The sequence below is a fragment of the Onychomys torridus genome, chromosome 11 (assembly GCF_903995425.1).
Source record: "Onychomys torridus chromosome 11, mOncTor1.1, whole genome shotgun sequence".
NCBI lineage: Eukaryota > Metazoa > Chordata > Mammalia > Rodentia > Cricetidae > Onychomys > Onychomys torridus.
The window spans coordinates 58573697-58599600 of NC_050453.1; the positions used below are offsets into that span (position 1 = coordinate 58573697).

Here is a 25904-nt window from a genome sequence, read left to right on the forward strand (position 1 = left end):
GACTTAAAAAACAGAAATTTTCTTCTTACCGTTCTGGATGCTGGAGAGTTCCCAGGATACTGTGCTAGCCAGTCCTGTTCCTCAGAAGGTTATCTTCTACTTGAGGATGCTTCTTGCTGTGTCTTAGCATGTGGAAAGAGCACTGGTGCCCCTCCCTTGGAAGGGCAGCAGCCCCATGCTGTTGACCACACTGGATCTTTGTCACTTCCTCGGAGGCCCAGTGTCCAGATGCAGTAGTGATGGTTAAGACTTCAATGTGAGTTTGGAGGGACACAAAAACATCCATAACATTGCCCCACAAGTCCTTGAAAAACCAATACCAAACAAATATGCCTACAAATGTGTTACAATAACAGGATGAAAGTATTCTGAGGCCAAAAAATTCTGTGTTTTAACTGTTTTCTTCTTATTGACAATGAAGATGACTGTATACAAAGTAGACTGGTAGGAAGACATTCAGCATCCAGAAATGTTTTGATGGCAATTTCTTTGTCTACTTCTCATGGAAAGTTTAGTTTCAAGGGTAAGGTTGCTGCCCTATATGATGGACAAGGATGGAAAAAGAAGGACTTGTTGAAATGCCACAGCACTCCTGTAACAACTTTATGTAGGCCTCTCAGAAGCTGTAGGCTTCTGGCTGAGAGACAGAGTTGCTCTGAGATTTTGGAATGTGTAATTGGGAAAGCTCGCTGGCCTTAGAGGTTTTAATTGGCCACCTTAGGGGAAATGAAGCAAACTCTAGCCAGGCCTTGTGTATTTTTAGAGGCATCATTGTGAATCATTAATCAGGCTTTAGATAGAGTGCCATCTTTGCTCATTATCCAGTCTTTTACTTGCTCCTCAGATACTGGCACTACTTCTAGGTGTGCCTGCACACCTACGTTTTATAAAAAACAGAACCAACTTAAGAAATACAAATACACATACGTCCTCTATGCTAAAATAATCCTGGGAAAGGAGGAAGAATTCCCATTAGTGTCAGTGGCTTATAAAAAGGAAGGAACTCCTAAGTGTGTATTTAGATGACTGATAACAGGAGAAAATCTGAGTGGAAGGTGCATGGAGATGAGTGACTTCTACTCTACTCACCAACAAACATGACCTGGTTATGGCAGAAAGACACAAGATTTTTTAAAAAGGTCCCTAAACCCTAGGAAGGGCACTGTTGCCTGACATCTGAAGGACCAGTTATATCCTAAAGACCCTGATCTGCTTTCTGGGCTAATGCTAGCCTGTGATGTTTGCCTGCTTTCTTTGTTTCTCTACACTATGGACTGAGCCTTGCTTGTATATGCTTGTATATGCTAAGCCCACACTCTACCACTGAACCATATCTCCTCCCTGCTTTATAAAATGACAATGTAAAATTGCCCATGAAGTGTTGTTTGTTTTTAGTGCTGATGCTAGAACCTAGGGTCTTGAACATGCTAGACAAGCATAGTACCACTGAGCTGCATCCCACTGGAAACTTTCTTTTCCTTCTCTGTGGTTTTGAGACAGGTCTAAGGTAACCATAGGCCATTCTGTCCTCAAACTTACTGTGTAGCTGAGTGTAACCTTAGTCTACCTACCTCTACCTTCTAAATGCTGTTTGATGTTCTTTTTAATGCGATTGTGGTGATGGTGAGCTATTGACTTCTTGGGAAGGTGCTCTGTCTAGGCAGAATAAGAAAGATGGTGACCTTCTCACCTCTAAAAATTTTATCTTTTAAAACTTCTTGCTCAATAAAATGTCAAACTCTTTGAAATTGCTGCTTAATATTATTAAATAGATTATTTTCTTAATATTAGAGTTTGATTTTTGAGGAGTTGCCAATAGTATTAACATATCACATGAGAGACCTTGGAACATTCAGCCCTAAATGAGATCTCTCCATCAAACCCCTCCCCTCAGAGCTTCTGTGGAAGAGGAAGCAGAAAGAGTGTTAGAGCCGGAGCGGGTGGAGAACTCCAAGGAGACAAGGCCCTCTAAATCAGCATGAACAAAGCTCATATGAACTCAGAGAGAATGAGACAGCATGCACAGGGCCTGCATGCTGGTCTCTAGGTCCTCAACACGTAGATTATGGCTTCCAGTTTAGTGTTGTATAGGATTCCTGAGTGTGAGGAAGAGTGGGTCTCTGTTTCTTGTGCTGTCTCTTAGGCTCTTTTCCTTCTGTTTGTTTGTCTTGTCCAATTCCAATGTGTTCATTTTTGTTTTATTATATTTTATTTTATTATTATCCCATTACTAGTGACAGATAAAATGGGAGGGAATCCAGATGGGAGAGGAGGTCAGAAGGAACTGTAAGAAGTAGAGGGAAGGGAAATTGTAATCAGGTTATATTATGTGAGAAAAAAATCTACTTTCAATAAAAGGAAACAAATAGTTTATCACATGGAAGAACACTGCCTCCACATATATTTATACATTAGCTCACCCTGATTCTTCAGACTGTATCAGGGGAAGCATTAAGCTCATTCCCATAGTTTCACAGATAGGTGCATTGAGACATAGAGAAGAAAAGGAGCTTACTTCCAAGTACCAGCAAGTCAAGAGAAAATGAATCACCAGAGCAGTCTCCTGGTGCTTCAGGGACAGTGCTGGTTCACAAGGACAGCAAAGGGGCTTCTTTTCTCAGAGCAAGTCTGTGGGTAGGAGCACTAAGAATTGGAGTTCACTGCTGGCTTCTGAAGAAAGAACCCTTGGGAGCATCTAGCATCTGCCAAGTGAGTGGGCACAGTGGCAGGAAGCCTGCCAGCTATCTGTTCCTCTAGCAAGCACATCCTAGACTGCTCCACTGAGCTTCGTCACGTGGGAAAGCAAAGAGGAAAAATCACAAGAGATCATCAGGACTTCCCCTTCTTTTTCTTCTCTCACAGTTGTCCAGTCTTTTCAACAAGACAGAAGAGCCCAAAGACGAATCTCCTTCTTCATGGAGACTGGGACTCAGAAAAACTGGCAGCCACAATATGCTGAGTGAAGTGGCCAACTCCAGGGAAGGCTTTCGGGATCGGGGTTCCTCCATCCACCGATCCTCGTCCAGCCCTCGGATCTCAGCTTTGCTGGACGACAAAGATAAGGTGCAGTTGGGTGGGTGGGTGGGGGTGTCTGCAGGGCATTCCAAGGCAGTGTTCTCTGGTGCAAATTCAATCTTGACAACAAATGGAAGTATTTTCTAGTCCCCCAAGTTGACTGTGGAAGAACAAAGACTGTGAAGATGTTTTTAAAATGGAGAATGAAAGTAATTCCTCATTACAGAAGGATGAGGGGCTTTGGTATCCGGCATTGGCCTTGTCACTTCAGTAGTTTCATCAAGTAGTTATTTATCTGCTAGTATTTTTCTCAGCCAAAAAAGAAAGTCTTAAAAATAGCTTTTCCCTTTGGCTTATTCTATGTTCATTCTTTCTTACTTTACCTAGAGCAAAACAATGACTCAGAAAGTTGAACATGGCCCAAAATGGTTCTTCTGAATCAGTATCAGGAAAACTTACTCTTTTGATGTTTGCAAGCAGAGTTGAACTTTGAAGCTCAATGCAGCTGGGCACATTAGCACCTAGTGGTTTATTGTTCCTTTGTTAAATGAAGACAGGACGGCCTGGGACTTGCTCTGTCGCCTCAGCCTCCCAAGTGCTGGAATTCCAGGTGGATACTATCTTACCCTGCCTGGTAGAAAAATGTTAACCTGTTATTTTTCATGTATAGAAATATATGATTAGTGGTTGGAGAGATGGCTCAGAGGTTAAGAGCACTGACTGTTCTCCCAGAGGTCCTGAGTTCAATTCCCAGCAACCACATGGTGGCTCACAACCATCTGTAATGAGATCTGGCGCATTCTTCTGGCATGCAGAAATACATGCAGACAGAACACTGCATACATAATAAATAAATCTTTTTTAAAAAAGAAGAAATATATGATTAGGCTGACTTCCCGAGCAGTTCACCATTATATTCATCAAAGAAGAATTTGGTCCTAGATTTCACTAGGTTCATTTAGTGTTCTTCTCTGGGGACTTCCTTGTAATCATAGTCCTCTTCCTGTTTGCATTTGTGGCAACAACTTGAAGGGAGGCGTTCTGGTGGTCGGATGAACTGCAGTCTACCTGTTGTGTGTCACTGAGGAGGTTGCATGCCAGGGAAAAATAGCTGGAGACTAAACGAGAAGGATGTATGCAGGGCGTCACATGGAGCTGCTTGTGGCTGCTCAGACCGTCACTCCCCTCCGAGCGGCCCTTTGTCTAAGTTGTGCTGTTTTCTTCCCTGGAGCAGCCTGACTTTCCTCTTGACAGTTGTTTCCCTCCATACAGGCTTCTTATGAAGGAAAGGTAAGAATACGTTTTTGAAAGCTAACCTTTAGTAATGCCACTCGAAGTAGAGTTAAGGATGAATCCAGAGAGGAGAATGTGTAACTGTCATAGGTTCCACTTTCCTCCCGACTTGAGATGTGAGGCAAAGTCTCACTGTTGTAGCTCTGGCTAGCCCTGAGCTTAGAATCTTCCTGCTTTTACTTCCCAAGGGCTGTGGTCTCAGATGTACAGATGCCTCGCAGAGTCCGGCTTTTTACCAAAAATGTTTTATGCTGCATCCCTCTGGAGCCTTTCTTGCATTTTACATGTTTTATTTTTTATAGGCTAGAGAAAACAGGAACTCTTTTAGTACGCTGGCACCCCGGAGGCTGAGCAGCACAAGTGACATCGAAGAAAAAGAGAACAGGTAATCACAGTGCGTGCCAAAAGATGGTTTCTTTCAGCCCCTCTGGGCATGGGATCTGGCTGGTCTTCTGCCTTTTCTCACAAGTTCTCAGGACATTATAGATTGCCTGACCTTCTGCTCAGATACTTCCCAGACTTTGCTTTCTCTCTTGGTCAGTTCTTCACCCTTTACTTTTTTTTTTTTTTTTTTTTTTTGTGGAGCTGAGGATTGAACCCAGGGCCTTGCGCTTGCTAGGCAAACGCTCTACCACTGAGCTAAATCCCCAACCCTCACCCTTTACTTTGTTACACCAGATTAGCCATTACCGTCTGTAGGACTCTGACCTTACCCGGTATGAGTTAGTGTTCATACCCCAGCAGGCTCTGTTCTGTTTCTCAAGCCACTGGCCATGCCTAGTATACTGTATACCACAGAGTAAACATTGAATAGATTGTTTACGTGACATGATCAGCTTCTAATGTGTAAGGAAGTAAAAGTTAATGCCTTCTTCACTAAAGAATGAGTTCAAATGAATGACGAAGATTAAAATATTGCTGCATTTCAAGTCAGACCCAATCTAGACCAGTCTGTTGTTGGGAGCCTGTTGTTGGGAGCCTATTGCTGGGAGCCTATTGCTGGGAGCCTATTGGAATTGCTCAGAGCTGCGGAATAAGAACCAGAATTTCCTAAGTGATCTAAATGAATGTTGAAACCCAAGGACTGTTGTAGGTACAGCCTCTGCAGCAGAGACCCCAAGTTCTTGAGTGTGAGTGCAGAACCCTACTGCAGCCCCTTCTGTATATCTTCTGGTTTGTAGTGCTGAAGAGACACCTAGCAGCACCTCTTCTTTTCTCCTCACTAGCTCCTTGTAGCCTGCCGCTGGGGATCATTGCAGGGTACTTTTTGGATGAGAATAAAAAGGGACTCCTCATCACAAAAGGATGAGGGGCTTCTGATGTGGGGTATAATTTGGTACCTGTTGAATGAGTTGACTTTAATGTTAATAGAAGAAAGCCAACACTAATACAGGAAACGGGTATAGAAAACAGAATCACTTGAAAGATGTGCCTGTTTCTTTAGCATGTCACAGTTTTCCATTGGCTCTTCTCTCTGTTTATAGTCCATATTGGTGGTAGGAATCATTGCTTTGTTGGTCTTTCTTTCTTGCCTCTACAGAGAGTCAGCTGTTAATCTAGTGAGGAGTGGCTCCCACACCAGGCAGCTGTGGAGGGATGAAGCAAAGGGAAATGAAACCCCACAGACAATTGCTCCTTCCACTTATGTGTCAACTTACTTGAAAAGGTACCAGCTGCAGAGGGGTGGGAGATGATCTTCCTTCGCTCTGATCATGGGAGTATGGGTAATGGTTGCATGCTTTTTATATCCAATTAGGACCACAAAAATGAATGACTTTTAGATTTGGGGACCAACATATTCATAATTTAACATTGATTTGTTTCTCTTAATAACTGGATTAAAGTAAGCCAATTCCAACCCTTACCACAGACCCAACTTTACACTCCATCCTTTCGGCCCTATTAAAATTTCAGCCTGAATTAGCATCTAGTGATCTCTGGGGAAAATGGCATTTATATACTCTTGCCTAGTCTTGGTTTTCCCTTTTCTAAAACTAGGGTAGTTTTCATCACAGTTCCACTTGGGGGTGGTGGTGGGGCATGGCAGGGTGGTAAGGAATGGGAAACGGGAACAGCTTTCTGTTGGATTTAAGACATTTCATATTGAGCCTATTAATTTAGGGACTTGAGTTGTTTTTGTTTTTTTATGACTTTAATGGCCCTCAGATCCATCAAGATGTGAAACTCGCAAGTTTGGTGTGCAGAGAAGGTACATGGGTTTCCTTTGATCTCATCTGTATTCTTTCCTGCAATTATTTTCTTTGCCACAAGCTAGCCAGCAAGCAAAGCACCTCTGCCAGAACCATTAAGCTATAAGAGACACTTAGTAATATTTTGGTTTGGATTTTGCTGCTGATGTAGAAGAATCTGTTTTTCATTGCTTACTTTGAATTCTTTCTGCACTTCCACGTAACCCTTCAGCTGCCGCCTCCTGCCTTGTCATCAGGCTTTCTAGATGGCTACCTTAGACACAGGCTTTGGCCAAGACTATGAGAGCAGATTAGCTGTTTGTGATCACAACTCTTTCTACCTACCAAGAAGGCTCTTGACAGGTAGTTAAGGGTGGAACATGGGAAACAAGGTATAATGGAAATAGATACCATGCCTTTTAATTCTTCAGTTCTGCAGGTACATTCTAAGAAAGGTCTTGACTTTGAAAGTATACAAGTACAGCTCAGTGATCTCAATGGCATTTTATTTTATGTAATTTATTTATATAGGCAGGGCCTCATGTAGCCTCAGCTGGCCTTGAACTCACTATGTAGTTGAAAATAACCTTGGAATTTTGGTCTACCTGCCTCCACCTCCTGAGTGCTGAGGTTACAGGCATATGTCATCACACACATTTATGAGGCTAGGAATTGACCCCAGGGCCTCCTGTATGCTAGGCAAGCATACTACCAACTGAGTTACATCCAAGCCCACTGATGATTATACAGATCAGGTGTTTGGGGCTTTATGAGGGTATTGCCCATTTCTCTCAAAGGGAAAGGCCTTGAATTACCAAGATATATCACTATTTCTTACAATCAAATCTAATATCAAAGAAACCTTTCTAATAGAATAACATTCTAGAGGTAGGAAAAAAGAAAACTTCAATTTAATTTCCAAGTGTGGAGTTATTAGGGGGTGAGGTTGTTGATGTTCATGACCCAAATTTATCAGCAAATGGATGAGCGGCTTTGGTTTGATGTACTTTGGGCAAAGTTATAGTGAGCAGAAGATAAAGGGGCTGCAAATTGTGCTTAGTTACCTAAGCACTTTTTGAGAAAAGATCTACAACTTGCTTGGTGCCTTAGAGTGCCAGGGATCCTTTTCTGTGACCCGAGAGTGATTTTATAAAGCCTTGTGATCCTCCCAAGAAGAAGGAATTGTATGCCATCATCACCATTTGAAATAGAAAGTGCAAGAAGGAATCTCTCATCCCCCAGCTGTGCCAAGTCTTGGTCGTCTTCAAATTTTCTACATCATCTCTTGTATTTAGCCAAGAACTAGTCTCATACTGAGCTCAGTAAAATGCTGCTTTTCTAGTGGCGGTTTCACAGTCTTTTATCATCACCCCTAGTGTCTGGTACAGTCAGAAAGTATTTACAAACTTCTAACCCAATAATGTTTCACTGCAGTTGAGATAGCCTTACGTCTTCCGTTGAAAACGAGCAAACGAACCCCCATGCCTTTTTTTTTTTTTTTTTTTTTTTTTGCCCACACACTATTACTTTGCAGACTTAAAGCTTTTAAATCCTCCCCAAGACATTTTTTAATTAAATGACTGCAGCAGCCATTTTTTCCTCATATAGTTCCATTCTTTCCTTTACTTTTTTGTTGTGACTTTTTAAGACCTCCTCCAACTCTTGGGTCTTCTGGCTTTTGCAGCATTACTTCTCTCTCGTGTAGGGGGTCATGGTGCATGATTTGGGGCCTTGGGTTTGCTCGGGGTTGTTGTTTCTTCTAATAATAGTCTCTTGTCATGTATTCTACTTTCTTGCTTTTCCTTGTGGACTGCCACCTCTCCTCTTCTACTCTTTTGGATGATTGATCGAAAGAATCATTCTTCAAAGAGTGATGCTGGCTTCACTCTTGGATGAGTGCCTGCTTGCTGCTGGAGACCCAGCGCTGCTGGGTTCCCTCTGCACTTCCTGGTTGCCATGCCGTCTCTCTGGCCTCCATTCCATTCACACGCACAGTCGGGGTGGGGAGGTGGTGTTGGGAGAAGGTGGGTGAGCAGCATGTCCTGAAGAAAGTGACTGTGTGCTGTTTTGCAGTGCTTCATTTGGTAAAAGTAGTGACCCCACAAGTCCCTACATTTCAGCCAATCGCAATTCATCTCCTGCTACCTCACCCATTGCCATTGGTTCATCCACCTCTTGGGGCAGCCACTGGCAACCTGCCTCTTGCCCTGCACCAGTCAGTACAAACACTGCTGCGTCTGTACAGCAAGTCAGGTAAGGCTTCCTGGAGCCCTTTGAGTTGTGCCATCACAGTTAAGGCTTCTGCAAACACAAGGGATTTGAAGCAAAGAGTTTAAACTCCCGTGACAGTACCCAGAATTCAATGAAGATGGTTTTGTTTTGACTTCACTAGCCCGTCAGCAGTTGCTTATTGAATAACATTGAATCCATATCATTGTCTTGATGTTCAAAGGTTAGAGTAGCATGATTGCTTTCGTTTATTTCTCAACCACCTTTCCAATGTGATTACAGTTTTAGAATCAGATCCAGGATAGTAAACTGTATATTAAAAATATTGCTGTATTTTACTGATTGGTGTTCTAGAAGCTCATGTATTTAGACTTTTGGAAGATGACATACAAACCCAGAAGAAAAGCTAATCCATGTTCCAAAAACTTTCTATAGCTTTCTGGGAATTATGCTAATTAGTGTTCTTTTGGGAGCACAGTGAGGCGGAGAGGTTTGTGTTTGCAGACAGATGCTGTGTTCTGGGAGCATATCTTTATGGTTTCCACTCATCTGAAGATTGCATGGTAGAGTGTCATTGTGAAAGCACAGCAGGACTTCAGTTCCTTTTTGAGATAGGGTCTCACAGTGTAGGCCTGGATGACTTTGACTTCACTTTGTAAACCAGACTGGCCTTGAACTGAGAGATCTGCCTCCTAAGTGCTGCAATTAAAGACATGTACCACCACACCCAGTCAACACCCTCACATACATACTTAGTTGATGCGTTTATGTATCTATGCCTACTTGTCTCTAAGTGTACCAGATGTGTGCAGCGTCTGCCGATGCCGGAAAAGGGCATCAGATCTCCTAGAACTGCATTTTTAGGTGGATGTGAGCCACCTACAGTGGTTGCTGGGAACCGAAACTGGGTCCTCTGCATGAGCATCAGGTATCAAGTGCTCTCACCCAGAGCATTTCTCCAGCTATGAGCTGCACTTGGCACTACAGGTTTTTACCCTTTCCTGGGTGTTAGAGGCTGTTTTGGTTTTGCCATATGGCTTTTATGAGTCTTGTTTTGGTAGAATGAAAGTTAAAAGAAGTAGAAATGTTGATGGTGTTGTTGCCAGAACACCTATTATGGTGATGCTTGGTTGATGTTTGCCAGTTTAATAGATTTCTTTCCCTGAAACAAATTGTCGCCATTTATTTGGTTAGAAAGAACTATTTTATAATGCATTATCATTAATACTGTTAGAATTATGTAGAAATTTGAGGTTTATGACTCTAATGATAACACTGAATAGTTACATAGAAATTTACTAGATTCCCATAATAATACAGCTACATTGACATTCTGTATATTATCACTAAAGATGAAGAACCCAGGCAGGAGGATGAATGTTAACTTAGTGTTTAGCACTTGCTTAGCATGCCTAAGGTCCTGAGTTTAACCCTCAGCATTGAGGAAATCACAGAGCTGAAACTGGGGACTGTTTCGTTTTGTTTTTAAGATTTATTTTAATTATATATACAGTGTTCTGCTGGATATTTGCATGCAGGCCAGAAGAGGGCACCAGATCTCATTACAGATGGTTGTGAGCCACCACCATGTGGTTGCTGGGAATTGAACTCAGGACCTCTGGAAGAGCAGTCGGTGCTCTTAACCTCTGAGCGATCTGTCCAGCCCTTGGGGACTGTTACTGAACCTATTCTGTGACAGGCACTGGACTAGTTTCTGTACAAAAGGGATTTGTAGGCTAGGATTTGGTTTATTCACATGCAGCAGTAAACCCCTATAGTGCTGCTTTAAGTATGAGAAGGTTTGCTTTCTTATAGGTAAGAAAGACAAGAAACAAGGCAGCACAGTAGCTCCAAAGTCACTGGAAGATCCAGTTCTTTTCTTTACATCACGGGTTCTATCTCCAAGGCTTGCCTCACAGTCCAGAATGACTGCTGGAGTTCTGGCCCTGGGGGCTGCATTCTGGATACGAAGTAATAGACAAGAGAGAAGCAGACAGAGAAAGACCTCTGAATTCATACTTTTTCAGAAATACTGGATCTATGCTTGGGAAATTCCCAGTATCTGACAGACCTTGGAAGATATCAGTTTTGGGTGGGTACATTGCTGTCCCAAGAAGTACGGAGCACACAGAGCTGAAGAGATGGCTCCTTGGGGAAAGGAACTTACATTCAAGCCTGACGACCTAAATTCCATCCCTGGATCTCACATAGTCAAAGGAAAGAACTGACTCCTGCAGATTGTCTTCTGACCTTTGTGAACATATCTACATGCATACAAACCCCACACCCCACACACCACAAATAAATAAACGTAAAAAATTAGAATCACAAAAGATAAAATGATAATATAAAAGCAGGGCATTGGCGCACGTCTTTAATCCCAGCACTCGGGAGGCAGAGGCAGGTGGAGCTTTGTGAGTTCGAGGCCAGCCTGGTCTACAAAGTGAGTTCCAGGAAAGGCGCAAAGCTACACAGAGAAACCCTGTCTCGAAAAACCAAAAAAAAAAAAAGATAATATAAAAATGTATATAGGGCACCTGTTAGGAAGGTCAGGGACAATGAGTCAGGTAACTCCTGCCTTGGGCACTCATATGTTATTTATAGTTTCACAGGCAGCTCCCTGGTATATTAGGCATTGTATGTATTTTTAGATGAGGAAAGCAAACCAGAGGCTTAATTGTTGCCCAAGATCCCAAAGCCACTGAGGAACTGAAGCAGGTTTTATATCCAGATTAGTTCATGGAAAACCTACCCATTTTGTCATGGTTTGTTTACACCAAGTTGACATTTTATTCTGGGTACTAGTTAGGTATTGTACAGACGTTGTTTTGTTTCATCATCATGAGAATTCTGCATAATGCAGCATTATTTTCCCTGTGTTACAGATGAAGGATCAGATCTTTAAGCTGGCTGATTATTAGCACCATGTGGTTCCATTGTGTAGTTTCTTACCCTGCTGTAGAGCTTTCCTGGCTACCCTTGAACAGTCTGCTTATGAAGTTATAACATGTTTCAAAATAATAGTAGAGTTTTATTAGGCAACAAAATTAAATCAAATCCCTGGCATTTCAACAGCCTAATAAGCAAGGCTGGCAAGATGGCTCAGCAGATAAAGGTACTTGGGACACAGGCTTGAAAGCCTGAGTTTGAGCCCCAGAGCCGGTATAAAGGAGGAAGGAAAGAGTTAGTGCCACAAAGTTGGCCTCGACCTCTGACCTCCTCCTATATACACTGAGCACACACACACCTATAAATAAAGCTTACAAAAGAAATTGCAGAGAAGCCAAAATACATTATTAATCCCAAAAGAAACTTCACTAAGCTTTTGTTAAGTATACAATTTTACTTAAGGCTTTTTGTTTCTGTTTTTTGTTTGTTTTTTGATAGGGAGATAGAGTCTGTTTTCCAGACAGGTCTCAAATCTTGGGTTCATGGAATTTTCCTGCTCGAACCTCCTAGTAGTTGAGAGTTACAGGTACACACACTCTTACCAGGTTGGCACTATATTCCTTATGGCTGTGCTTCTGGTTAATTTTCTTAGTACTTCCTGTATACTAATAAATCTGAGAAATTAACTTTCAACTTTTTAGATGAGAAAATGAATATGCATTATCACCTTATTCTGAGATAGTAATTGCTTCTGGAGAAGTAGCTTATTTTTTAGATATAGTTCCTGTCTTCAAAAGTTATATTTTTATGTGTTTCTTAATGCCATGTTTAGACTATATGATTTGATTATCTCTTTTACACTTATCCTAACAATATATTTGGAAGTGAGTTTATAGCTGTTTGTAAACGTTTCTGATAATAATTGTGAGTAGGTGAAAAACAGATCTTTAATATTCATGCTTTTCATTGCTTTTCCCATCTCTGCAAGTATCAATTTTGGATCTCTGTTACCCCAGCAACAAGCTGTGACATCACAAATGATAGCTTTTTGGGTGGAGAGCCAGTGTTGCTCCTGACTCTTTGTTAAGAAACAAAGATCTTATTTTCACATAAATGACTTTAATTACACAGCTTGCTGTTGCAGCCTGTAGTTAGGGTTACATATAGGATCCTGCTTGATTTCTTCTTCAGTTTCTTACTTAGGCCGCTGTGAGTGTAGAGAATTAGGCACTTGGCTAAATGGACAAAGTCTGCAGTTGCTGGGCGAGGTGAGAGAGAACCAAATAGAGTGAGGTTGTAGAGTAATTTTCAAATGGATAATTGAAGAAGATGATCATCAGATCTAGGCTGAGGACTGCCACAAAGAGTTCCCTGCCAAGAACTGAGGGACAGGTGGAGACTAAGATCGTAAGTGATGTTAATGTCTCTCTCCCTGTAGTGAGAGCCCATCTCTGTGCATGTGTGGAGGGAGGTCAGGTGGCAATGAGTCATTCAGGACACCTGCATATGTCACTCTCTTGCCTTGTGCCACAGCTGATTTTTGTTTGTTTGTTTTTTAATCTCATGCAAAAAAAAATCTTATAAAATGTGAGTTCTGGGTAGAAGGTGTCAGACTAAGTGTATAATCATACTGTTCCAATATCTAAGAGCTCAGAATTAACAAACCAACAAACAAAATCCCAGCAAGAAGGTTCTCATTAGATCTGTGCCTCTCCTTTCTCTGTGCCAGTGTTTTATTGTCTGCCATGCCTGAGCACCTCCTTTTGCTCCTGTCTTTGTTAATTTCAGGACTCCTTACAGATCCCAGGCTGACTCGGCAGCAGAGAAAACAACAGATGACGTCTCTTCGAGCACTCCTCTGTGTGTGATCACCAATCGTCCCGCACCCAGCACTGCCAATGGGCTTCCAGCTGCCACAGTGTTCCCCTCCACTGCAACAGACTCCTCTGTGGAAGCCCGGGAGAAGAGGAGGTATGAGGTTCCTGATGCTTGTGCAGGGCTCTGCTTTGACAGAGGAGACAGAGAAGTGGGTATGAAGTTCTTGACCCAAGCTCAAATAGATCTGAATGTTACTGTTTGGAGTATGTTTTACTTTGGAAGGTCTTTTTTTTTTTTTTTTTTTTTTTGGTGGAGGTATTATTTCTGACTATTTAGCATTGTGTTCTGTATATAGTCAGACCTTTTTTCTATTTGTCTTGTGATAATTGACAGGCATATTTTTTGCCTTTTGTGATATGGAGCTTGAAGCACAGAGAAAGATCCTTCATTTTGTTCTGAATTTTCTGTGATCACTCTGTGCAGCTAAGTAATACCATGAAAAAAAAAAAAAAAACCAAAAACCTCAAAGGAGCAGAGCTGGGTGTATAGTTTTACGCATGTGAAGATAATCCCTGGGAAGGAAATGAACGTTTATGGTGATGCAGGATTGAGGCCCGCTTGTCTGCAGCTGTTGAGACTTGCTGTGCCCCCAGGCTGGCTTCTATCTTTTGATCGGCTTGCCACCCCCCACCCCCCCCCCCCCCCCCCCCCCCCACCCCACCCCACCCCACCCCACCCCGTGCTCTGCTGCACTGCAGTGTTTTCAGAGGGAGATTCTGAGAGAGCAGGTGTGGATCAACAGGAGGCGAGGAGGAGGAGAACTCTTTGGTTGTCAGGATTAAGAGATTGTGGCCAGTGTGACAAAAGGAAGAACTGCTGAGTATTATCTCCCACTCGAGGTCTCTAAGATCCAGTGTACATGGAAGACTGAGGCTATGGCATCGCTTTCTAAGAGAAGAGACAAACCTTTATCAAGGTTTGGATTTTTAGTTTGATTTCTTTTCAGGATCCAAAAGGATGTTTTTCTCTTTCTCAGTGTGTATGTGAGAAGACAAGAAATGCTATCTTAAGACACAGTAGCACACTTTTTAGTTATTCTTTATTGTGATGACAGCCTAAAGCACACATGGTGGGAAAGGAGGGGAGAAGTCAAGTGTATTGAAAATATTATTTTCCTGTTTTTTTCCTCCATAAAATTGTAAGAAAATCAATTTTCTGGACTAACAGGTCTCTGCACCAATAGTTGTCCTCTTCTGTTCTTAAAAGAGACATTTTTATCTGTGTGTCTGTGTGTGTGTGTGCACTCTGTGTGTCTGTGTGTGTGTGTGTGTGTGCGCGCTTACAAGTGTGTATGTGCATGCATGCCATGTGTGTTGCAGGTGCTTTTGGAGGCCAGAAGAAGGTGTCAGGTATCCTGAAGCTGGAGTTACAAGAGGTTGTGAGCCTCCTGATGCGGGTGCTGAGACCCAAATTTAGGTCCTCTGGAGGAGCAGCAACTGTTCTTAAGAGCTGAGTCATTTCCCTGCTCCCCCAGCTGTCCTCTTCTAATTGACTTCCAGCCAAGTAAATGTTAATAAGTCAGTCTTGAATGTGTAATGCTTGTGTATTTACTAGTGCACAGAGAAGTACCATTAGTTTCATCTGAGAAATTACATTTAAAAGCAATCTTTTCATTAGCCCCCCCCCAAAAAAATCTATGTTTATAAAAATGTTTCTTAGTGCAGGAGAGATGACTTAGTGGATAAAGTCTTCTGTGCAAGTGTGAGGATGTGAGCAGCAGACATGGCGTCTCACATCTGTGACCTCCGCTTATATGAGGAGACAGACAGAGGCAGTTTTGGAGCCTCCCTGGCAGGCAACACAGCCGATCCATGACCTCCTGGATCAGAGTGGAGAAGCAGTTAAGGAAGACACCATCCCCTCCCACAGATACGTGTGAACATGTACATACTCACACAAATACATACACCCACATCTCCCACACATATGTTTCCTAGCCGAGAGAAGTAAAACAAGTTAAATTTTATTGAGATTATGATCCTTGGAAAGATGGAGAAATCATGTTTGTCTTCAGTCTGGGTTAAATTTCTGCGTCAATGAGAGAATCAGAGAGAGCCACTGCCTCTGCGGCTGTCATGACCTGCAGTGCATAAGACGGCATTGCTACAGGTTTTGACTGTGCGTCAGTTGTTTTGTCTGTCCACAGGGAGCCACTGAACACCGCTGCTTAATAAATAGGACAGCCAGGATACATCTCCTCGAGAAGCAGCAACTATAAAAGCAAAGGACTAGCTGGGCATGAGTGACGCACGCCTTTAATCCCAGCACTCAGGAGGCAAAGGCAGGCGGATCTCTGTGAGTTCCATGCCAGCCAGGGATACACAGTGAGGCCCTGTCTGCCTAAAACAAATAGATGAAGAACAAAAGAGTTAAAAGGACTAAGCTGTGATGTTAGTGAACTGTAAATACACTGTATCAAGATGCACGAAGAGTGCATTTTAGTGCCTTTAAGAATGGCATGCAGTGGAGCTGCAGAGGTGGCTCAGCACTTGTTGCTCTTGTAGAGGATGCAGGTTCTATCGTCAGCATTCACATGGTGACTTAGAACCATCCCAACTCCAGTCGCAGGGGATCGATGGCCATCTTCTGACTTCCACAGGCACCACGCATACATGTTATACACATACATACATTCAGACAAAACATTCGTACACATAAAGAATGACACTGGATAAAGAGCTGTTAGTCACATGTTTGGCTCTAACTATCACTGTTTTCAAAATATTGATTGCTGCAGTTACCAGGAATCACATTAAGCCCACGTAGTACATAGGTGACCTAGACAAATATGATATGAACCTACAGGAAACATATGCACTGGTAAAAATAATTACATCTGTGATATATACAACTGAGCATCATTAATCTGAAAATAGAAAGTGTTTCAAATTTCACATATATTCAAAATTGGTTTTGTTTTGTTTCTTGAGACCAAGTCCTCCTGGCAGGCCTGGTACTTAGTATATAGCCCAGGCTTTCCTTGAACTTATGGCAGTCCTACTGCCTCAGTCTCCTTCATTCTAGGATTACATATGCCACCATAACTAATTTCACATACAAAATTACTAAAAAAAAAGTTGCATCAGATAATCTTCATGTTATGTGTGTTGGGTGGATATGTCAGGTTTTGGACACTGTGACAAACATCTGAGAGAAATTATTTAACAGGAGGAAGGTTTATTTTGCTCATGGCTTTCGAGATTACATTTCACGGTCGGCTGGTTTATTGTTTCTGGGCTTGTGGTGAGGTGGAACATCACTGTGGAAGTGTGTATGAGAAAAGCTGCTCATGTCTGGCAACCAAGAAGGCAAAGAACAACAGAGGAAGTGGACTGGAACAAGACAGGTCCCTCCAGTGACCAACCCTGCCACTAAGGCTGTACCTCTGATGTAACTCTTGCCTATCCATGGGCTGTCGTGATCTGGTCACTGCTCAGTTGTTGGGCCTGCTAGCTGGAGACCAAGTCTTCAGTACACAAACAGGTTGTAGGAGACAGACACATCATATGAAGCATAAATGAATCTTATGTGTAGATATGAATTTCTTATCCCAAATAGCTCATTATGTTTATGAAAATATCTCAAAATCCGATGTGCTTCTGGTCCCCAGAAGTTTAGTTAAGAGATGCACAACCTGTACCATAAAGAAGTAGTGTGATTTATGAACAGTGTGTTACAGAAAATAAACACTTCTCCTGGGGGACCCAGATGGCTTTCATGAGGGTGTGATGCTTAGACAGAGGTCTGTAGGATCAGTAACAACAAGGGAAAGAACTTAAAAAAAAAAAAAAAAAAAAGATTTATTTTATATTTATGAGTGTTTTGCCTGCATATGTGCACCACATGTGTGCCTGGTGCCCAGGGAAGTCAGAAGAGGGTGTTGGATACCCTAGAACTGGAGGTATGGAATGTTGTGAACCACCATGGAGGTACTGGGAATTGAACCTGGATCCTCTACAAGATTTGCTCCTAATCCCTTATCTCTAGTCCCTAGGAGACAAACTTTCTAAGCAAGTTATGGCAGCTGAAAAGACAGTGTTAAGTGGAGTCAGATTCTTTGGAGAAACTGCAAGAAGGTTTTATATCTAAGTGAAACATTGTGGGGAGAGTGGTTTAAGATGAGGCTCTCAGAGAGCATGGGAAGTAGCTACATCATGTTAGCGTCTTCTAGCCAGTGCTGAGGATTTGGGAGTTCTAGGCTATGAATTATGAAGAACCAGTAGAAGAATTTTCCCAAAAGATTTATATTGCCATAATTCATATACCATATAACCCACATGTTTAAAGTGGCAAGACATTGGTTGTTTATTTTATTTTTAGGCTTATTTATTTTATTTATGTGTGTGTGTGTTGCCTGCATTTTGCATATATGTACACCACGTGCATGCCTGGTGCCTGTGGAGATCACACAAAGGGCATTAGATCCTTGGAACTGGGGTTACAGACAGTTGTGAGCCACCACGTGGGTACTGAGAACTGGACCTGGGCACTCTGTAAGAGCAGCAAGTGCTCTTACCACCAAGCCATGTCTCCATCCAAAGACAGTGGTTTTAGAATGTGGACCAATAGGGGTGCCTGTTGGGCACAATGAATTTTGAACATTCTTGTACCTATTTCCCTCATCTCTCTATGTCCCCCATCTCCACAACCTAAGCAGCCACTGGTATATTTCCTATTTTTCTTGTTTCCCCCCTTTCATATGAGTGGAAACAAGATGAGGGTTTCCTGACTAGCCTCTTTCTAGTGTATTTTCAACATGGATTTACATTGAGGAAGAAGGTATGAGGACTTCATTCCTTTTTATAGTCCACCGTTGGATATTGCTTGGCTATTCATACATCGATGACATTTGGATTGTTTCTATCTGTTGGCTATTATGAAGAATGTTACTATAAACATTTGTGTGTACATTTTTGTGTGGGCATATTTCTCAGTTATATACCTAGTAGTGGATTTTGTAGGCAATATGCCACTAGACAATTTTAAGCTTAAAGTATGATGAATCATTTTTAAAAAGTTTTGGCTTTTAAACTCTGCCTGAAGTTACTAGATAGGGAAAGAATGGGTAATACTGAGTGTGAAGTAACTAGTAAGGAGACTGTTGTAGAAGAAAGGCACCGGGGTAATGATAGGAGGGATGGAGAAAAGTGAATGGGCTAATAATACATTTGTTACACTGAATAACTGGTAGGAAGGGAGCAGATGAATGCCATGCACATGTATGGAGGCTAGAGGACAGCTTGCCGAAGTTGGCTCTCTGTTTCCACCATGTGAGTCCTGGCACTGGAACTCAGGTTGTCAGGATTGGTGGCCTAGATTATTGTTATATTTCTATGTAGCACCATGGATGTGGAAGCTCAGCTTTTATTGTCATACATGATGTCAGACATACTCAGCTGAGACTTGTAATAAAGAGCCTACATCAAGCTAGAACTCTAGAAGGGCTGTCCAGTTCATGAGCGGTGTTCATTGTAAGCCCTGCCTCAGAGAAGTGGCAGGGAAGAGGGTCTAGTCAAGGATCTGAGCAGGGATGGAAAAGAAACTGGAGGAAACTTGTACTACACATAGAATTTGGAATCCCAAGTCAAGAAGCTAACACAGAAGCCAAGTCTTCACTCTTGAACGCTTGGGGTCCTGGCACAAGCATGGAGTGTTACAAGTGAACAGAATCTTGTCCAGTGGAGACTCATATGCAGAGCATCTAACATCCGTTTATTGAAAGACTGCCATATGTCAGTCAAAAGGCTAAAATTACAACATCAAATGGAACAAAAGCCTTTTCATCATCTTGAGTATTGAAAGCCTATTGTGGAAAGACAGCCAAGCAAATCAAATACTATTGTGTAATTTTTGATTTTTTGTTTTTGTTTTTCAAGACAGGGTTTCTCTGTGTAGCTTTGTGCCTTTCCTGGTACTCGCTTTGGAGACCAGGCTGGCCTCGAACTCACAGAGATCCGCCTGGCTCTGCCTTCCAAGTGCTGGGATTAAAGGCGTGCGCCATTACCGCCTGGCTGTATTGTGTAATTTTTAAGCTCTATGAAAAAGAAATATATAAATTGGGACTAGAGGGATGGCTCAGCAGTTAAGAGCACTTTCTCCTCTTTAAAAGGACCCAAATTTAGTTCTCAGCACCCACATCCAGCAGCTCATAACCTATATTGCTAGCTCCAGGGGATCTGATACCTTTTTCTAGATTCCAAGGGTACCTGCAGTCATGTACACATACCTATACACAGATGCACACATACACATTTTAAAAATGCATGAATTTCTGTGATGACATGGAGGAGGGGAATCTAAATCATACTGGTTGGTACCTGGGAGGTAACTAGAGGCAACTAGAAATTGATAAATAGCAGTGGGAGGGTGGTGTTTTAGAGGAAACATAAGAAATTCACAAAACAAACAAGCTTTCTATTCCTGAAGCTGGGAGAAGGCAAGGCCACTGTAGTATTTCTGAAAGTGTTTTTGTTTGTTTGTTTGTGAAAACAGATTTAAAGGAAGGGAGTAGGGTGTAGCCAAATTAATTGGAAAACAATAGATTAAGCTAAGTTAAAACAGGTTTACATCTGGGAAGAAGAGTGATGGTTGAAGGTGGGTATAGGAATGGGTAGAGTGTAGCATGTACCCATAGGGTTGTTTTTACCTTGCAGAAACTCCCAAATTTACATTCCACTGGATAGTCTTTGGAAATTGTGGAGCTAGAGAAGTAGGCAGGAACCAAAATCAAGTCAGTTTTCGTCTGTGGTGTGTTAAGAAACTTGATCTTCTGTTCTCAGAGCTGTGAAATAGCATAGTAGAATTTTCAGTAGGGGAATGACTTGATCACATAAAACGTACCATTTAAGCCTTTACAGAATTAAAGGCATTTAGTTTCTTCCTCTAGATAAGCATAAACTAAAAGGGAAAAAAATCAGATGTTTTGAAACAGCTAAATTTTTCTTCTGAAAGAGCATGCTGAGTGATAATTCTTCTCTTTGGAAGCTTTGGCTTTCTCTGTAATCAGCTCATTGTGGAAGTGTATTGACTCCTGCTGGGAAACCATGATGGAGGCCTTGAAGTCCTCTTTCATAGGTTCAATTTGAAACAATTAGTAGCACTGGGATAAATGGGGACTAGAAACTGGCCACAGCAAGACGTAAGCAGTAGAAAGCCATCACTCCCAAATACTCTCCATTTGCCTTGTAACTGAAGCACTTACTGGGCACTGGGACTTAGCGCCCTGTTTCACAGTTGGCTCTCCTCAGAGGTTGTATTTTGAAGAAGGGGTAGTGAGTGTGTTTAGGATGAGCCAAGAGTCATTTTAGCTTTATCTCATTGTCACTAGGTCTGGACTCAGCTGACTACTGACATATGGTTAAAAGTGAACAGAGCCAGATGCAAAGGATACATTATGATGCCAAATAAACACAATAATGTTATAACTGGTTTTTGGGTGGGGGGGGATTCTGGCTAATGCCCCAGTTTTGTGGAATTAAAAGGTGTTACTATTATAATGGAATGGAAAGAAGAAGAACAATTGAAAAGAAATTTGCTCTGGAACTAGTCTCCCTTGTGATATGCCTGTGGAGATGGCCATGTCCATCTAATGGTAATTGCAATAGCCAGTCAAGGTTTTCAGAATTGTGTGTGTGTGAGTGTGTGTGTGTGTGTGTGAGTGTGTGTGTGTGTGTGTGTGTGTGTGTGTGTGTGTTAACTAGAGATTGAACTTAGGGCCTGGCCTTATTGTTCTAGGTAAGCACTCTACAGATGAATTACTTCCCCTAGCCCCCTTTGTTAGCTTTATATTTTTAAGGGGGTCGGGGAGGGACAGGGCTTGAGCTTGCTGTGTAGCCCTGGCAGATTTTGGTTTTTCAAGACAGGGTTTCTCTGTGTAGCCCTAGCTGTCCTGGAACTCGCTTTTTACACCAGGCTGGCCTCCAACTCACACTCACAGAGTGTGTGCCACCGCCGCCACCTCCATGCATAAGACAAGGTCTCATTCTGTAGCCTAGGCCAGGCAGGAAAACTCTAACTACGGGCAGCCCTTCTCAGAACTGGGCTTACAGGTATGGACCGCCATGCCCAGCTTAATTTATGGTTTTGGATACACATTTTACAACAAAATACACACTACAATACATTCTTTTTAGGGAGAGCGTGCTCTTGAATTTACTGATCCCCACTTCCCTGAAAAAGCTCCAGTGCAGTCTGCTGTTACTCTCTTTCTAGAATGGAAAGGAATAGGATAGGTTCCTTGCTTTAATGAAGGGGAATGTTGAAGCCCTAGGACCCTAGAATTTTTCACTCATCAGCTAGGCTGCCTTTTCCTCTCTGCTGAACTACTACTACTTTTGAATTAAAGTAATATCCATTCAGAACAAAAGTTTGACTCCAGAGCCAGCCTGTCTTGATCTGCAGTCCTCCAGTTTTGGGGTTGCCCTGGGACTATAGAGAACAGAAGGGGCATCTGGTGCTAAAGGACCAGATGATTTGACTGGCAGACTGCAGGACAGAAATGGCAAGGGGCCAGCAGTCTGCAGATAGCTCTGCAGGGATCCTAGGGCCAAGTAGCAGCTGTCACAATCATGTAGTGGTCAAGTTCATTTTCCAAAACTCCAAGTTTTCCTTAGCAACAGGATATAAATAATCCTCTTGGCTAATATTAGAGTCTGATAGTGACTGTCTTGCCTGCCTTTTCTCTTCTTATGTTTCCCTGGTAGATTTTCCCTCCCCTCTAACTGGCCCTGAATTGTATATCCCTCCCTCCATCCCTCCTTCCTTCCTCCTTCCTCCCTTCCTCCCTTTTCCTTCCTTCTTTCCTTCCTCCCTCTTTCTCCCTCCCTTCCTTCTTTCCTCCCTCCTTCCCTCCCTCCCTTCCTTCCTTTCTTCTCCTCCACCTTCTCCTTTTTTGGCTGTAAATAGTTTGTTTCCCCAAGAGGCTAAAATTTCTTGTCCTTCCAAATAGTCCACGTTGTATTCAACTCTGCTCTGCTGATTCTCAGGGTACAACCCCTACTGGCTGCGTCATATACCCTCATGTCATCTTCTTGAATCCTTTGAAGTCTCTCTAAGCTAGGTAGTTATTCCATTTAACGTGAAGCTGTCAGCAGATTAATGTGACATCATCTTTGGAATATTAGAAACTTAAAACAAATAATCATTTTTAAAACACTTAAAACTGTCTCTAAGCTATAACAGTTTTCATTTAAAGAAGAGATTTTACAGAGTCTCCTAATCTCTTTCCATTTTTGCTCTAAAATGCTTTCCTTATCTGAAAGTCTATAGCAAAGTTGAACCTGCTTTTTAATTTATTGGTGTAATCTCTTTTTCCTTGTGTGAATATTCAACAAAAAGAAAACAAAGTGTACATGGTAGTAAGAAAATTGTTTTCTGAAAATAAAATTCCATCAAACAGCATCCCAGGCCACCCAGAAATTTTCTGTGAAAGGAAGGGTCAAAATCAGGTATAGTGTAGCACTAAGAAGGCTGAGGCAGGAGGATTAGCACATCCTTGGGGCCAGCCTGTGCCTGCCTCGAAATCCATCTCAAAAAATCCAAAACTAATAAATGAGAGAAAGGAGGGACAGGCAGTGGTGGCCTTTAATCCCAGCACTCGGGAGAGGCAGAGGCAGGTGGATCTCTGAGTTCAAGGCCAGCCTGGGCTATAGAGTGAGCTCCAGGACAGCCAGGGCTACACAGAGAAACCCTGTCTCAAAAAACAACAAACACAAAAAAGAAAGAAAGGGGGGAGGAAGGATTAGTAGCCCCCCCCATCATAATAGGTTTCTCCACCGATGCAGTAAGCCAGATCAAGCCAAATTGAAAAAATATAACAACAGCTTTATTTAAGCAAAGCAGCTGGTGGTGTTCTCCAGTCCCAGAGATCAAGCCCGAAGAAGCCCTGTGCCTGAACTAAAGCGGAGAGATTATATAGATTGTAGGCAAGGGGGTGATGATGTGTCCACCACAAGCTGGGTTTGTGCCTAAGTATGGCCAAAAGCTGAGCACTTTAGGCAGGGACTAGGGCGACTGGCAACTTCAAGGGAGGAAGCTGCCATAACCTCCAAGAATGTGGAATTGGGCTTTTTGGAGACTCTCTGGGTGGGGGCATTTGGGGGGAGAGAAAGAGAGAGAGAGAGAGAGAGAGAGAGAGAGAGAGAGAGAGAGAGAGAGAGAGAAATGGGGCTTTCTGGATCCTGCAGGGTCAAGGATCAATCAGTATGACAACTTTCATTGTCTTGTTTAAGAAATGGCCCCAGCCACCCCCATCTTCAGTAACTGTCATTGGGATCAGCTATCAGCCCAACACTCACCAACAAATCAGTAAGGTGTCACTCTGGAAGATTCTTGTATCTTAAATAGAATTTAAGACTATGCCATAGGAGCCGTGGCCCAGTGCTGAGGTGGCAGAAAACTGAGTTTTACTGCAGCAGGCTGCGGACGGTGTGTGAACAGAGTGGTCCACAGCATCGCGCCTCCCTATGGCTGTTCTCTTCCTTCAGATCAGCCTGCCTTGTGTGGAAAGACGCAGTCTCACTTTGTGGCCCAGGCTGGTCCTAAACTCGTTGTCTTCACTGTCCCACTTTCCCGTGCGCTAGGTTTGCAGACGGGCCCTCCACACTTGGCTTGAATGTGTAACAGTGTGTTGCCACCCACGGAACTACAGAACAGTGCAAGGCTGGACCGTACTGGGAAGTTCCAACTCAGAGTACTGTTTGAGTGTTTACTGTGTGATTTGGGTTCCCTTCCTGACCTGTTCCTTGTTTATAAAGAGGGTTCGGAATACCTTTTTTGTCTTTTTTTTTTTTTGGTTTTTCGAGATAGAGTTTCTGTGTGTAGCTTTGCGCCTTTCCTGGAGACCAGGCTGGCCTTGAACTCACAGAGATCCGCCTGGCTCTGCCTCCCAAGTGCTGGGATTAAAGGCGTGCGCCACCACCGCCCTGCTGGAATACCTTTTTTGTAAGTTTGTTTTGAGGATTAGAAATAATTTGTGGAAAACACAGGTATTTCACAAACTGTAAAATAATTTACTTGACAGTGTTCATGTTGTTACTATTTTTTTTTAAATGTCTTTTATTAAGGTCTGTATCTACTTTGGTAGAGCTAATGTATTTGGAAATAAGATCTACCCAAAAGTGTTGTTGGTTTCTTTTACTCTTTTGGGGGCCCGTCACCCAGCTCCCAAATAAATCACACATGGAGGCTTATTCTTAATTATGAGTGTCTGACCTTACCTCAGGTGGTTTCTTGCCAGCTTTTCTTTTTGGCTTTGGTGTTTTCTGTTACTGACAAATCTATTTCCTCTATGGTATCTTCAATGCCAGAGATTCTCTCTTCCATCTTTTACATTCTGTTGGTTATACTTGCATCTGTAGTTCCTGTTTATTTACTCCGGTTTTCTATTTCCAGCATTCCCTCAGTTTGTGTCTTCTTTCTTGTCTCTAGTTCAGTTTTCAAATCTTGAACTGTCCCCTTCATCTGTTTAATTGCTCTTTCTCGGCTTTCTTTAAGAGATTTATTGATTTCTTCCAATTTTTTGTTTGTCTTTTCCTCAATTTTTTTAAGGGAACTTTTCATTTCCTCTTTAAAGGCCTCTAGCATCTTCATGAAGTTATTTTTAAGGTCGCTTACTTCTGCTTCTTCTATGTTGTGATGTTCATGTCTTACTGTTGTAGAAGGGCTATGTTCTGGTGATGCCATATTGCTCTTTATGTTGTATTTATTTTTGGTCTGGCGTCTACCTATCTCTTCCTCCAGTAGGTGCCTGTGTCTGAGTGAGCTGCTATTGGTCCAATCTGTGCTCTCTGGGTCTGTATCTCAAGGGCCACTCTGGGTCCAATCTTAGCTCTTGGTCTAATTGGAGCTGGCAGATTGTATATCTCAGGGAGTTGCTCTTGATCCAATCCAAGCTAGCTGATTCTGTGTCTCAGGGAGCTGCTCTTGGTCTTATCAGGGCTCTTGGTCCAATCGGAGCTAGTGGATTCTGGGTCTCAGGAGGCCTCTTGGTCCAGTGAGAGCTGGTGGATTCTATGTCTCAGGAAACACCTGGGGTTACAGGGGGATGAGTATTGGGGTAGGGTGTGGGTCTTGTAGATTGCAGAGTCCCATGGGGGATTTGGTTGGGGGGCCTGCCCACGGGAGTCTTCCCTGCTTTGCCAGCTTTTCTTAATGCAAATTATCCCATCTACCTTTTGCCTCTGACCTTTTTCTGTTCTCTTTTTTTATACCTTCCTTTCTTACTCCATGGCTTGTTGTATAGCTGGGTGGCAGGCCCCTGATGTCCTCCTCCTTCTCTCCCTCCTAGATCTCTTATCTTCCAGATTTCTCTTTCTATTAATTCTTTCTGCCTGCGACCCCACCTTTCCTTTCTCCTGCCTTGCTATTGGCCATGCAGCTCTTTATTAGACCATCAGGTGTTGTAGACAGGCA

The 25904-nt window shown here is 42.6% G+C and overlaps 1 protein-coding gene across 4 annotated transcripts in view; it reads left to right on the plus strand.

Annotated features, from left to right (window-relative positions):
* The window catches only part of Ppp1r12b (protein phosphatase 1 regulatory subunit 12B), a 219607-nt gene that overhangs the window by 84148 nt on the left and 109555 nt on the right, over positions 1 to 25904 (plus strand). For 3 of the 4 annotated variants that reach the window (XM_036201908.1, XM_036201907.1, XM_036201906.1), the window contains exons 10-13: positions 2863 to 3063; positions 4611 to 4693; positions 5849 to 5974; positions 13404 to 13586. In XM_036201908.1, the coding sequence (XP_036057801.1) occupies positions 2863 to 3063; positions 4611 to 4693; positions 5849 to 5974; positions 13404 to 13586 (593 nt within the window). The remainder of the gene's footprint in view (positions 1 to 2862; positions 3064 to 4610; positions 4694 to 5848; positions 5975 to 13403; positions 13587 to 25904) is intronic. The other variant, XM_036201905.1, reaches the window with a different exon arrangement.